This window comes from Rhagoletis pomonella, unplaced genomic scaffold (assembly GCF_013731165.1).
Source record: "Rhagoletis pomonella isolate Grant_MI unplaced genomic scaffold, Rhpom_1.0 Rhpom_scaffold_00010, whole genome shotgun sequence".
NCBI lineage: Eukaryota > Metazoa > Arthropoda > Insecta > Diptera > Tephritidae > Rhagoletis > Rhagoletis pomonella.
The window spans coordinates 4,426,332-4,442,448 of NW_023458564.1; the positions used below are offsets into that span (position 1 = coordinate 4,426,332).

The following is a 16,117-nucleotide window of genomic DNA, read 5'->3' on the forward strand; positions in this document are numbered from 1 at the left end:
TATAGAATTCTTAAAAATCAATATGTTTCTCTTCTGGAGGCTTCCAATAATAATACCCAATTATTTACTTTAAAATTTTTTAATCCTAACGGTTTTTTATGGGTACCCCCCCCATAGCGTTTCTGGAGGTATTTGGACCATCCTAATGGACATGCGTACATTCTAATATGTTATACATACACACATACATAAGTATATACCAAATCAATTTATAAGTATGATTTTATACTTTTCTGCTAATGAAATTTGACTACTTATACAGTGCCGGTCAAAAAAATAGCACCTCGACATTTTGACCAGTTTTTATACCATTATTCATGAGCATGAAATGATATTATAACTTTGCTCCGATGTTTGCAAGTGCCAGATTAAGAAGAGATAGTCCCATTAAAAGGTATACCTTAATGATCAGAACGTCGAGCTGAGTCGATTTAGCCATGTCCGTCTGTCCGTCTGTCCGTCTGTTTGTATGCGATCTAGTCTCTCAGTTTTCGAGATATCCGGTGGGTGTATTTTTATAATGTTTTAATCATTTGTCGTAACCGGAAGAATCGGGCCACTATAACATATACGTAGCTCCCATACAACTGATTGTTTAGATATGAGATTTTTCGTTATAACTCCTCCATTTATGAAGCTAGGAACATGAAATTTTGCACAATTTTCACGCATTATCAACAGAAAGTTTACAGTAAAATGAAAAAAGATCGGGTCACTATACCGCATTTATTGCCTCCATACAACTGATTTTTCAGATATGGGGTTTTACTGTACAACTCCTTCATTTGGACAGCTAAAACCGATAAATTTCGTAAGCTATTTTATAAATAATAATACAAAGTCTACTGAGAAAATCATCAAGATCTATGCTGTATAAGCTTTATATCCTATAGCACTGATTGTTCAGATACCAGTTTATGCGATATATCTCCTTTATGTGGGAAGCTAAACCCAATAAATTGTGTTACCGGTTTACATACCGATCACACAGCAGTGAAAATCACTTAGATTGGTGCTATATAAGGTATATCTTCCATACCTCTGATTGTTTAGATATCTCATTATATTAAACGAGCAATTCTTGTATATATATATATATCCATAGGGTTCTCGGAAACGGCTCTAACGAGTTTGATGAAATTTTGTACACAGATAATGTTTTGGATTCTAAGGCTATCTGAATAGGGATTAAGGTTGCCACCTATTCGAAATTAGTTACAAATTGATTAAAACTTCATAATATGGGTATCAAATGGTACGTATTTTAAAGATCTTTAATTCAAAAATATTTTTAATAAGGTTGCCACCTATTTTGAATCGCATATTTATTTAATTTTTTGTTTAGAAAAAAAGGTAAATTATTACTATTCATGGGTACCAAGAGAAGGTTCTTAAACAATGCTTTCCCTATATACAAAATTTTATCTCTTAGGATAATAGTGTAAGGTTGCCACTTATTTTCGATTCTACACAATTTATCTAAAACATCGCAATATGGATATCAAATGAAAGGTATTGTTGGGAACTTTGGTCAGAAATCAGGGTTGCTACGCTTCATAATTTCAATCAAATTTTTTTTATGTATACATAGTACATATACGATCAAGATATCGAGCCCTAACCGCCAAAATAACGTAAGCGACATTTTTTTCAAAATTTTATTTTTGATGCAGAAATATTCCTTGAACATCTAGATGCATTTCTGCATCAAAAATAAAATTTTGAAAAAAATGTCGCTTACGTTATTTTGGCGGTTAGGGCTCGATATGTACCATTCATTCCAGCGGATTTCGGAATAGGGTGTCCACCTAAATTTTGGAGTAAGAAATTTACTTAATAGATATGGAAATCCAATTTTTTTTTAAAGCTATGCAAATCTTGAAAACTTTAAAAAGTATATGCACTCCGGGCAAAGCTCGGTCAACCTGGTACTGATCTTTTATATATGTAACTCCTTTATCTATGTATGCTGTAAATATATAAATTGTTTCGAATGCAATAATCTGTTAATGTAAAATTTTCTGATGTTCGTGGAAGGTATGAAGCCAAAGACAGCGCTGCTCTTACTTGCTACTGTTTGTCTTTTGTTTGTTTAATAAATAAAATCAATAAACATTGTTTAATGTTGTCTGTTATTAGGCCAAAAAAATATAAAAACAAGTAATTTTTAGCAAAAAAAAACCGACTTCAGCTCCCATATAAAAAAAAATGATCCACTGATCGGATCTCAACTAGATTAGTATGGGACCACCTCTGAGACACTACCTTTCCGAATTATCGAAATCGGTTGACGTGGTCCAAAGTTATGCGGTAACATACATAAAAAAAACAAAAAAAAAAAATATTCCGACGAACTGATAACCTCCTCCTTTTTTGGAAGTCGGTTAAAAAAACAAAAGCTTTGTACAAAAACTTAAGAAAATTAAAAAAATGTTCACTAAAATTTTAAACTTCTTAATCAAAATTTTTAGAATAGTTTTTGGTATGCAATTTTGTAGGCACTTCAAACTTCCACTTTATTATACGAAAAGTCAATGGGCTATGGAACTAAATTTTTTAAAAAAATTCTGAATAAAAATGTTAAAATTTTGGTGAAAATTATTGAATTTTGATATTTTTTTTACAAAGTGTGAGATGTGGATTTATATGACATTTTTTATATAATGAGCAAAATTTTTATTTAAAAAAAAAAATAAACATTAAATAAGCAAAATGAAAATAGCAAAACTGGTCAAAATGTTGAGGTGCTATTATTTAGACCGCAGGTGTATGTGTGAATATAGATACATATGTATGTATACTTATGCATGCCCATATATAGCTAGAAAATAATTAAATTTCACTTTTCGGCTGTGTGATTAAATTTCTGCCTTTGCGGTTAATTTTCAAAATTGGTACGCGGTTAAATTTGCGAGCGCCGCTGTTAGTTGAAAACAAAAGCGTAAAGTTACATTGCACATTACGCTGGATTATATTCACTTATCCACCGATGAGAACTAATTACATTCTGCTTAGGCGACTATCCTTATTAGAGTAAAGTTGTAACAGATATAGTAAATGTTCGAGCAAAAGGATTGGATTTTTATTTCAAGCTATCCCAGCTTCCTCCCACCCGTTTTTCCGTTTGCAATAGTTCCGCCAATGTAGAGCGGGTAACTCCGTTTGTACCAGATATTTTTTGCGAACCTCCTTGGCACACGGTAGAATGTAATAAATGGGCTCCAGCACTGTTTAAAAAGTCAATTTGAATTAAGGGAATAGGTAATATGTGGAAATATGTACCACCACATGGGTGCCAGAAGGAAGGGGTTTAGGAAGGTAGTAGTTTGAAAATGTTTTAAGAGGGTTGCTACCTGTTTGAAAAGAAGAATTTAGTTAACTTTAACACAAGTTATATGAAATAGTAAAATATGGGTGTCAACCGAAAGAGTGTTAAGAAATCTTTAGCTTGAACACTAATAGTATTTTTTTATTATTTTAATAGGGTTTCCACCTGTTTAAAACTTTAAATTTCAATTATTCAATAATTTAAATGAATTATTAAAATATGGGTATCAATAGAAATGGGTTTGAAGGGCTTTACTTTTGAACTGTAGTCAGCGGGGTTGCCAAATGTTTCAAATTCAATTCCACTTTATTCATCTGTAATCTAAAATATGTATCGCAATGTAAAACGAAGGTTAGTTAAGGTTTAAGCCTACAAATACTTTTGAAGAGGGTTGCCGCCTGTTTGGAAAGTTGAATTTAATCAACTTATACACACGTTATATGTTATATATAAAAATGCGGGTGTCAAACGAAAGAGTGGTAAGAAATATTTGATTTGAACATCTGAAATGTTTAAATAGGGTTGCCACGCGTTTAAAAAGTTACATTCAAATTATTTAATAAGTTGGTTAAAAAGTTAAAAAATTGGTATCAATGGGGCTATAGTTTTAAAATATCTTCGATTAGACTTGCCACATTTTCGAAAAGTCATATCGTTCTAACTAAGTATCTAAAAATATGTACTTACATTATACGGCAAGGCATTTGTTGTGAAGGTCATTACGTTTGCATCGTTCTTTCGAATTTCAAAATTAAAGGTGAAATTAAAGACCTTGGCCTCTAGATGTGCGATAAGGTTTTATTTTTTGCATTCAAAACTTTTTTATCGGTACAAAATGATTTGAAAGGTGACAGGTAACAAGATCAACGGATATAACGTCAATTGGCACTATTTCCCACAGTGATGCGAAATAAAATCAATTGACGTTATTACCTTTTCAAAAGAGAAACAAAGTGAACAAAAATTTGGAAATAAAGTAAGTAATGCAACTCAAGAAGCACTTGTTTCAGCCGCAACCATTTCCGTTGCACCACCTCCGTTGCATCATTTCCGTTGCATCTTTTCCGTGTGCAATTTCCGTTGAATTTGCCAAGATACTCCCAACCAACCAACCGCCGCTAAAGAAGTGTCACTTCAAAAATATAATATTTCGATGAAATTGGTGTATCCTGCTTGTTTGGAAGATACTGCAGAGTTTCTTACTATTACGTCCACTTTCTCCAAAACTTCTTTGGATTCACTAAATATTATGAATTTTGGAAAAAATAAAAAAAATACATTTTTTTTTTCTACAGCAGTTTCCATTTATTCTTTTTGAAAATGACATACCGTAAACATTTACAACACCTTATTATTATATTGAATTATGCATATTTAGTAAATCAGCCTTATCATGAGTTTCATTTTTCCCGAATAGGTTCACTTTTCGCTTTTGGTTTCCATTTTTTCGGAGCGAAACTCAGGATAAGACAGAATATGTACTTGAACTTAAACCTTCAATTCTTCCTACAGTGTATACAGCAAAAGCTGAGGTAATGCAAGCAGAACTTTTGCCATGGCAAGCGGATCTCGTCCACTTTTATCCACTGTCTCTTGATTCGTGAGCCATAAATATCTACACCCACTTCCATTTCCATTTCCATTTCCATTTCCATTTCGAATATTATTTATTTTGTGTTCAAATCAGAATACTTTCCTTCTGCTATAAATGCAATAAAAACCCAAAATTTTTTTTAGGTGAAGCTGTGCTCGCAGTTTATCGCAGCTGCAACTATTTCAAATTTGACATGCAAACTTAATGTTTACTTGTCCTAATAACAATTCAGTTCGCTTCCTAGGTACTTTTTAAATATCCCTTTTTAAAGTAAGCACTGGAAAAATTTTTTACTCACCAAATTTGTGTAGAACTAGCAGACCCGGCGAACTTCGACCCGCCCAAAATTAATTTTTTAATTGAAAACGACCGCTCTCTAATCTTGAAAATGAGCCAAATTGATCATAAATAAATAGGAGTTTTAGTAATAACTCGACTCTGGATCCTCTTGGCGGATCAGATCAAGAATAAGATTTTTAGTAATAACACGACTCCAGCAAAAATCAGCGCCGACTCCCCGCTGCTGCACCTTTAACGCATCTACTTTTTGTTTCCGTCCTTTACCGAGCCACTGTGGTTCTATTTTACTTTCCTTGTCTATAGTTTTATAATAGATTAAGCGTTTCCCCTCAAAGAAGAAAACTAAATACTGGTGTTTCTCCATTGGTTTTATTACTTTTATTGCTTACAAATATTCACAGAATTTTAAGCGACAATCAAAGCGATTAGTGCAAATTAGAAATACCAGTTACTGTCGAAATTCGACCTGGTTTCTTTTTTAAACAATTTACTAGCATTATAGCCTTATGGTTGACAATTACTCTATAAACCATGTTTTTTGTAAAAATTCTTCTATAAGCAGACAAAATACCCAAGTTTGAGGCATTTTCCAACCAATTCTGAAACACAAAAACTTTCCTTAAATAAAACAAAAACTGTAACAAAAAAAAACGTAATCGTCCTCGTACTTCCTTCCGTTTTTAGTTGATCTTCTTATTCGATTTCATATTTGTGCTCGTATTCTTCTTCTTATTGGTGTTAGTGGACGTATTTATCGCGGCCTTGATCTACGTATTTACTTCGTTTACGTCTTCGTAACAAAATAAACTCAAAATCCAAATCAATTTTGAATCCACAAAAACTCCCGACATCTTCAGAAAAATACTTTTCGAACTATGGTTTTGGTTTCGAATTCAAAAGTAAGTTTTGATAACTCGATAAAATTCGAGAAATCTGAAAGTAGTAGTAATTCGATGAACTCTTATTACTTTAGAAATTTCGGTAACACGAGTACATACTTTGAATATTCCATAAACTTCGATTCGACAAGCCAAAAACTTTCGATAAGCTGAAAAAACCTAATAAATCGATATTTTTTTGAACTTGATAACCTCTGATAAGTCTATAAATTTTGGTGGCTCCATAAATGTGGAGAGTTCAATAAATCCCCTTAGCTTGATAAGTTTGAACGACTTAGAAAATTTCGATAATCCGGTAAATTTTTATAACTCCATAACTAAGTTTCTATATCTCGATAAATCTGGATAACTCTATAAACATAGATAAATTTAAATAACTCGATACGTTCTGATAACTCAATAAACATGGATAACCTGATAAATTGAACCAATAGCGCTCTGCGGTGGTTTAGAAATTGGATCAGTGGATTCGTCAATCGAGCAACCACAAAATTTATGTTAGCGTATTAATTTATAGATAAGCGTTAAATAGTAAATAGCAACCGCTTAGCTACCAGTGCAAAAGCATTGCTTTGTAAATGCGTTATTTACTTTTTAATAGTCTTTAACTTTCGTATTAATTTTTTGATCAGATTGCCTAGTTTGCTTAGTTTTACCCAAAATACCTCGAGCAAAAAACAAATTACGCTTAACGCTTCTAAAACACCCATTGCTATGAGTACCATTCGCAGGTCTTGCAATTTCAGTGGGACGAATTCCGGCTGCTTATTGCGATCTTCAAAATAAATCAAGTCCATCTCCAACAACTCTATTATAGTATGCTTTAACCAGTGGTTTATCAATCCCGCAGCATGCAGTCGTGCCAGAAATATATCTAAACTAGCAAGATATTCTGAGTTTTCAGGCAGTGGCAATGCCATTGGCATCTTATTCCATAAACAGATGTCGGAGAGGCGAAACAACGGTTTTGAAAAATACTTCTGTGCCTCATTATATATAAGCCACATATTTTCGACCGGAAATGCATAGTGCGTATCAAATTTGTCTCGCAATGATAATATTTCGGAGAGATTGTTGAAAAGAGTAAAATTTCCTGTGTAGCTCTCAAATTCTGGTATGGTCTTCACACTTTTTATCCAAGGGGCAAAAATAGGTATCTTCAGTCCACGTTTGAATATATCATCAATGGTTTTTATTGGTGAGGCAATTGGTGCGTTCACAGTAAAGCTCTGCAGGTAAGTGCCGTAGGCGGTGCCTATAATGATACCCGCAAATGAAATGGTAATTGCGATGGTTCTGTGAATGCGTGAAGTGCAAAATGGCATGCCGAACAGGCCTTGGAGCACTGAGAATTTCACAAAGTATTCAATGAGCGGCACTTGCTGTCCGGTTTTTAGACGAGTTATTAGAGCGCAAACAAAAGAAATGAATACAAAACTGAAGAAGAATGAAATTAAAACGGTTTTGTTTAAAATGGCATAGTAGAATGTTAGTTTAGGAAGACCCTCTTCCAACGGTATCATTAGGCATGTATCCATGATATGTATGGTATTTGTTAAAACCACATCATCATGCGGAAACTGCATGCCAACAAGTTTGCCTACGACAGTAGTTCTATTTTTCATTCTAGAAACGAATTGGCTCGGCGAAAGATTGTACTCATTAGTGAGTGAATAAACAATAGTGCCATTGTGGCGCTTCACGTACTCCGCTAAAGCTCTGCCCATGAAACCACTTATTGTGGCTGGCCCGCGTTTCGGTTTGTAGTCGTAAAACCGTGGAATCCATATATTACCGAAAACACGAAACTCATGGCCATACATATTTTCCATATGTTTCGGGAACATGGCTCGATAGAATGCTGGAAAAGTCAGTTTGATAGTTCGCTGTACGGGAAATAGTTTCATTGTCCAGTAGCTGCGTTCATTCACTGCCATTTGTGGCTGCAAAGCAATGACATTTATGGCACGATTTTCAGCACAGAGTTGAAGTATTTCTGCCACATATTCATCGCTTGCTTTATCATCGAAAAGCAATACAAGATCACTTTGTACATTCAGGTGCAATCGCTGCCATAAAGTGCGCAAAACTTTCTCATTGCTTGATGGATTTTGACTGAGCTGCACAATGCTGAGTAAATTATGATTGAATTTGTCTTTGTAAAGTTCAACGGGTGCAAGTGCATCGACGTTGAGCAGTGGTATTGGATTTTTAGTCTGCAGTTTTTGTAAGATTACCGGCGCCAAATGATGATCGGAGCTCTCGTCGTCGCCACAAGTGTAGATGAAAGTGCGAATTTCGTGTTCAGCGGCTGTAGCTAAGCAGATATCTTTTACAAGTTCAGCGTATTCTTGGTCGATCGGTGATAGCGTAATCAGGCTTAGAAGAGCGGTGAGATTTTGAAAAAACTGCATGGTGGTGCAAGATTAAAGATATTGACTTTGCTATGTTGAATAAGTACACGGATATTTTTTCGAACTTTATCCGTTGGCTAAGTTTAATACTCTGTTTTTATTTTTCAACTCGCCACTACCAACAAGCTGGTAGAAGTTAAAATATTTTTGATGGTTATGACGAGTATACAACTTCAGTTTATTGCGGTTGAGTACACTCAGTTTAATTAAAAATATTAATCTTCGATATTTTTTATATGGTGCGTTTGGCGCCAAGGGTCAGTGTGCACATTAGGGTGGATTAAAAATATAAATTTTTATTTGAGGATTCGACCTCGGAACTCTTGAGCGACAGTCTAGTGCTCTGCTCACTCGACCCTTGCGACTGTTGTAGAGGCGCGAGCAAAATGGCATACATACATGCATGCTATCAGTTGAGTGCCCCTGTTTTCTTTGTTGTCATCACACAATTTTTTTTTAACTTTTTGTGACTCTTTCTTACGGAATAACCAAACCATCTCAAGTCACTAAATGAGTCACTAGTTGATATTCTCAAATTTAGTGACTTGAGATGAGATTGACTTCCTCAATACCAGCATAACATTTAATGAGCTACAAGACTGGGTACACAAAATCTTTTAAAATAATAAATGTATAAATAAATAAATACTATACGATCGGTTTAATACCGTCCAGTATGATCCAGTTACGCAACCTTTCCGCACTATCATAGATATCGAAATCGAAAAATAGATTTTTCCGCTCCACCATAGTGCAGATACAATTATACATATATACGTACAATCACAATTATATATTTAGATGACCAAATGTTTATTTATAGCTAAATTATTACGAACTCACACTTACCGTACACTGAAAAATGTCTTCTTCTACCCCAAGCATAGACCTTCTTACTGGCGGGTTAATCTCCACCATGCTTAGAGAGTGCAATTTTAGATCGTCCATGTTCTGGTCTTTTATGGATGGGCCACCTCTTAACCAAACCACAAATGTATGGTTACGTTGTCATGATCTCCAAAGGTGGGCCCTAATAAATTCTATAGGACTATCTTGCATTTGGCCATATTCAAAAGCATTCCCAAATCGGGGAGTGGTGATTATGCGCTAGCAAGGAGCTTGATGCCAATAAGTCGGATATCTTTTTTTATGAGGAGAATGGAGCACATGATTGAAAAGTACATTAGATCAAAGGTTATGGTGGACGGTCCTCTTAACAGGACGTATAAAATTTGGTGAGAGGCCTTTTGACAACGCTACTCTATATCATGAAACAGTTGCCTGACTGATACATGGTAGTGATTGGGAACTGTGGCACGAAGCTGAATCGTCTACGAACGTGTAGTGGGCTTAGGAGTTTTCACCATACCAGCTTATTCAGCTGTTATGGCCTTTTTCCAGCTTTACTGGTAGATGGCCGCAAGTCCAGTCCGGATTTAGCTGGGGCTACGGCTTCCACTACCGCTAGCCTCTACTCTACGGTCAGTTATTTCCCTGCTGCTATTTCGACCGTTGCATCAATTTGATGTATCAAAACCTTTGCGTGATCGGTTCGGTTAAATTAATTATTGAATTATGATTAATGATAGTAACAATGTGCAGATGATGACCCTAACCAGCGCAAGAGAAACCTTTCCGCTCGTAGTTTAGGTTTAAGCCAGAACTTTCTCGTTTGTGAGCTGGATGCTTTGAGGAATATACTTAGCCGCAGATGACGTCGTGAGTTTGAAGTAAATGCATTTCGTCAACGAGAGATACCTCCAGACTACAGTCGACCTTCATGTGTTCCTTCGTGAAACCGTAGCTATATCGCGGCTTCGGCTTCCGAGAAGACGATGACATGCCACCCAACTCGGTGGATTCATACCTCTGCATAGCTCTGACTTTACGCCAGCCCTGAGTAATCGAGACGTCGGCAATGGCTTGCCCCTGCTGAGACAATAGCTCCGTTTAAAACCGGTTGATTGCCGGGGTCAACTGTAACCCAGATCGTTTATATATAAATGCCATAAGGCTTAAGGGGCTTACATGGGCACAATATGAGCATTTAAGGGCTTCTTTTCCATTATCTGGCTGGAAAGTTATCTTCTTTCTCTCTCTCTCTCTCTCTAAAGTTGAAGCCAGAAGTGAGATTTATGTTGACTTTGCCGTAGCGCTGGACCGACTTCGTTTAGTCCTGAACACTCACGAAAAGACTGGACCCTAAACCGCTATCAGTGTAGATCGACGAAATAGCCGGCAACTAAATGTGGAGCTCTTGCTAATCAGCCGTAGTTCGGACGCCCCATGGCTTCCGACGAAAACGTCTCAGAGTCTCCATGCGAGTACCCAATGGCTCCATGTAAGATAACAGCAGGCGGATTACCAGCCGTAAGTTTTCCATATTTTGTTTCCGCAAGAATTGGCAAACGGCCATCCCTAACCCACAGCAATTCGATTTAAAACCAGAAGTCCATGTCCAAAGTCTGAATACTAGGAAGCAGGCACACCCTGGGCTATGCGTCCATCGACTTGCTCTTTTATAACTTGGGGCCCAACCCCAGCGGAAAGCAGAGTTAACTCAGAAGGCAGTCCGTGAGGTAGGTAGACCAATATCAGGCCAATCATGAGAATTTTCACTCCGGCCGCTACTAGCCAGCACTATATACAGAGACATGACAGTAGCTATAACCAGATTTTAGCCACTCCCACGCCGAGAGTGTAGCCGTACTTCCGGCAGTACATGCGAGCGGAAGGTAGCGCCTAGGGAGCGATGACAGTAAGCGCATCTTTCGGCTGATCACCTTACCTAAAATCAATAACTTTTAATTTGCTAATTGAAATTGAATTTACAGAGCGATAATATTACGAGCTGCACCCCGCAAAGAGTTTCCGTTACCATTTCTCCACCACAGTGATCCAGCAGTTTGACACTTGAAGATTTATTGAACAGCTAACGGAGTCAAGTTGCTAATGTATACCTACTAAAGCAATTAGCTGTTATTAACTTAAAGGTAAAAAACCAATTCACAATTAATTAATTTAAGTAAGTCCCAAAGAAATAAAAAAAGAAGATTTATTACCCAAAAACTTATCAACAACTTCATACCATCTGAGTAACGTAACCCGTTAAGTTTTCAGCAGAGTTCAGTCTTTCATTCAAACAAGCCATAGCCGGACCAAAAAAGAGAATGCAATTCTTTTACAATCTAACTGCGATACTCAATCGGATAGGTGTATCACCTATGCACCAACAATTTGGCCAAATTTTGAAGGACATCTGTTTGGCCACGACAGAGCAGAGGGAGATTCGCACTTTTTTGTACACCCGAAGCGAGAATCCAAGTAAGGATCATTTAAACGTGCCGGATATTTTACAAGAACTTCGGCCTCAGAAGCTCTTTGCCGTCATCAACATCGATGTATTCACGCCCATTCAGCGCTATAGAGACCTGTTCAATCATAACTTTCTCAGCATTGTGCAACTAAGTCAAAACGCAAAGAGGGACAAGCATTTGATAAGCACACTGTTGGAGCGTTTACACTGGAGCAGAAATAAACCTATCATATTGCTCTTGGATGACACCGCCAGTGAGGCCTATGTGGATAAGCTTTTTGAATTTTCTGCAAGGAAGGGTGGTACGAACGTCATTGCATTGCAGCCACAAATGGCAGTGGGAGAACGCGAGTATTGGAAGTTAATAACATTTCCCGTTCGCCAAACTGTGAGAAGGAAATTCGAACCATTTTATCATGCGCTTTTCGCCAGTCGAATAAAGAATATGCACGGTCAGCCAATGCGCCTCATGGAAAGGCTTTGGTATCCAAAAACCTATAACTATACACCTGCCGGTGGGTCCCAAATAATGAGTGGCTACATGGGCAGAGCGTTCGCTGAGTATGCGCGCGTTTTCAATGTCACGCTGGAGTATCCAGTGCTAGTAGGAAAAGACCGCTTTATCATTTTGAAGTACGCGGCGCTCTTAAGAATGGCAGCGCAGATGTTGGCTTAATTTCCCGTATCGAAGTTGGTGATATTAAATTGAGTTCAACGACTGTGGTGCACCGTACCGACTGGTGCTTGATGGTACCCGTGGAAAATCCATTGCCGCCATTTGCTTTCTTTAACCAAATATTGGATACCTATGTCAATTACATGCTCTGCTTCAGCTTGATACTAATCTCGTACGTTTTGGCTGTCGTGTCCCGCTGGAAGGATCAGCGGCAGCCATTATTCATCGAATATTTTATAAATATCTCGGTCCTACAAGGACTATTGGGTATGACATTTTGGTTGAAAAGGCAACTTTCAAGGAGTCAGAAGTATATTTGCATTACCATTTCATTTGCGGGTATCATATTTGGTACCGCCTAGAATGCTTACTTACAAAGTTTTACGGTAAACGCCCCCTTAGAACCGGAAATGAAAACTATTGAGGACGTCCTAAATCGTGGCATTAAGATAGCTGTGAGCGCGAGCGATATATATTGGATAAGCCACTATACAAATATGTCTATGTATATTAAGAACTTTACAATTTTTACCAACTACACAGAGATGTTATTGCTTCGGGACTCATTTGACACACGCTATGCATTTCTGGCCCCTGATATGTGGCCCATATACAATGAGCAGCAGAAGTACTTCTCAAAGCCAATATTTCGAATTTCGGATATTTGCTTTGAAAAAGATACCACTTTGGTGTTGCCTTTGCCGATAAATTCGGTTTATCGCGAAACTTTGAATAAATTATTTTTGACACTGCAGGAAGCTGGACTAATGAACTTTTGGCAACGTCACAGCTTTGTAGAGTTGACGGCGATGAAAGTAATCAAATTGGAGGATTCCAATAAAAAGCCTGGGTTCGAGTCACTGAAGTTGGAGGACTTGCGCGTGATATTCATTGGAATGTGTATACTGATGTCGTTGAGTATATTCGTTTTCGTATTGGAACTCTGTTGGGAGAAAATAAGAAAATTTGGGCGTTCAACTGTTTCTGCTATAAAATTAATTTGGAATTTGGTGAAAATTCCATGTTGAAGAATTTGTATAAATATGAAGTTTTTGATTTACCAAATAATAGCACAAATATATGTATGTTTGTATGTTTTAGCATAACATCTATTGTCGTTAATAAAAATAATGCTTAAATTGTGTCGATTAAAAGAAAAAGATTTTGTTTCTTGCATCGTACGTGAGATATGAGTGTTACAATAAACATTGCCCTGTAAGTGTTGTTTCCATTGATGAAAGAGGCCACGCAAGAGCAATAATGCCAACGCATTTTATTTTTCTTTTGAAAAGGTAATAATATCAATTGACTTTATTTCGCACCACCACCTGTCACCGATTTTGAATTTGATCAAATTAAAAACCAACACTATACGATACCTCTCTTCACTCAGAAGCGGCTACACGGATTTAGAAAGGCGACCCCGCCGTTCGCGCAAACTACCGCGGGATCAGTCTTCTAAGCATAGGTTACAAGGTCTTATCGAGCGTAATGTGTGAAAGACTGAAGCCCTCCGTCAATGAACTAATTGGGCCTTATCGGTGTGGCTTTAATAATAATAATAATAATAGATTGGCGCTAACGCATATGTTAGTGCTTGGCCGAGATTCTCCTCCAATATGTGGCGTGCACCTTGATGTTGTCACACAAAGGGGAGGGACCTACAGTTTTACGCCGACTCCGAACGGCGATTGTATTTTTATGAGGAGCTATTTTTCATGGCAGAAATACACTCGGAGGTTTGCCATTGCCTGCCGAGGGGCGACCGCTGTTAAGAAAAAACCTTTTTTCTATATTTTTGCGATGATGCTTTGACCGGGGATTGAACCCAGGCCCTGCGGAGTGTAAACGCGCACTGCTTACCACTACACCACAGCGGACGCCAGTGTGGCTTTAGGCATGGAAAATCCACCATAGACCAGGTATTCACAATACGCCAAATCTTGGAAAAGACCCGCGAGAAAAGGATCGACACTCACCACCTATTTGTCGAATTTAAAGCCGCTTTCGACAGCACTAAAAGGGGTTGCCTATATGCCCTTATGTCTGAATTTGGCATCCTCGCAGAACTGATACGGCTGCGTAAAATGATGTTGAGCAATACCACCAGCTCCATCAGAATTGGGAAAGACGTCTCCGAGCCGTTTGCCATCAAACGAGGTCTCAGACAGGGTGACTATCTTTCATGTGACTTCTTTAATCTGATGTTGCAGAAGCGGCAGAACTGAACCGCTCAGGAACAATTTACTACAAGAGCGTGCAATTGCTGGCTTATGCCGATGACATCGACATCATCAGTAACAAAAATCGCGAAGTCTTTTCTGCCTTTTCCAAGTTGGATAAGGAAGCAAAGCGAATGGGTCTGGTTGTAAACGAGGACAAGACGAAGTATCTCCTATCAACAAAAAAAACAGTCAGCATTAACACCGATAATAATGTCAGCATGGAAATCCAACGCAGAATCACTCTTGCCAACAAGTGCTATTTTGGACTGAGTAGTCAATTCAGGAGTAAAGTTCTCTCTCGACGTACGAAAACCACAACCTAAAAGTCACTCATCATGCCCGTGCTGGTGGAGGCGGCTCTTGGAATATTCGAGAGAAATATTTTGCGGAAGATTTACGGACCTTTACGCGTTGGCGACGGCGAGTACCGCACACGATGGAACGATGAGCTGTATGAGGTTTACAACGACATGGATATATTGCAGCGAATTAAAGACAGCGGCTCCGCTGGCTTGGCCATGTCGTTCGAATTAACACCGATGTTCCAGTACATGTTATACATACGTTAAGATGTGTCACTCATACGTTACGTAGCACCCGTCTCACAATGACCAAGTGCAATTACCACAAGCATTCGCGTGTACCTACTTACATACATACATACATACTACTTGTGGCAAATTGCCTCATATGTATATATAACTAGTCGCATGATATCTGCCACATCATAGGAAGCAAAATGTAACTTTCTATTTCAACACTTTACAAAGCCCGTAAATACGATATAAACCGCATATATGTATGTATGTATGCTTGTCGTGACCGCCCATGTTGCTTTGGAAAGCTCGGCAAATCAGAAAGCGGCCAGACATACCTTCCTTACCAGCCGTGCGACCTGAGTCACCGATTTTCTTATTTTACTGGCCGTTGTATTGACCAACTCACTCAGCTTATTTGTAGAAGCGCCGTCAACAACTGCACATGCATTCCTGCATAGCTACACATGTTTCTATGTTTGCACCTACATAGGTATGTCTGTGTGGTTGCGTAACTCGAGCGGATTATGATTTAATTTCATGTTGCCAACGATTCCGTGTCACAGTGAAAGCTGACTGTGTTGCATGCTGCTTGCCACATAACAAGATTCCAGGTTATTCCCAACAAATTGTTCTAATTTTAGTTGTTTGTTGTTGTTTCATTTTTGCGGTGCTCTTCACTATTGTTCTACTTCGAATATGGTTGATAACATTTTTGTTGCAATTAGCAATCGCGTCAATATTGTTGGCATGATTTTTGGCTCATATACTACATAAGTTGATATGCACATACACATACTTATATACAATATTTTTCTTGTGCATTTTC

General features: G+C 37.7%; 2 protein-coding genes across 2 annotated transcripts; one reads left to right on the forward strand and one right to left on the reverse strand.

Annotated features, from left to right (window-relative positions):
- Positions 1 to 6,708: 6,708 nt before the first annotated feature.
- Positions 6,709 to 8,535, reverse strand: LOC118746477. The gene has a single exon (XM_036480326.1). The coding sequence runs from the start codon at positions 8,533 to 8,535 to the stop codon at positions 6,709 to 6,711; it is 1,827 nt and encodes a 608-aa protein (XP_036336219.1).
- A 4,363-nt stretch (positions 8,536 to 12,898) lies between these two features.
- Positions 12,899 to 13,555, forward strand: LOC118746478. The gene has a single exon (XM_036480327.1). It carries the CDS (start codon positions 12,938 to 12,940, stop codon positions 13,553 to 13,555), a length of 618 nt encoding a protein of 205 aa, XP_036336220.1. The 5' UTR covers positions 12,899 to 12,937.
- The last annotated feature ends 2,562 nt before the right edge of the window (positions 13,556 to 16,117 follow it).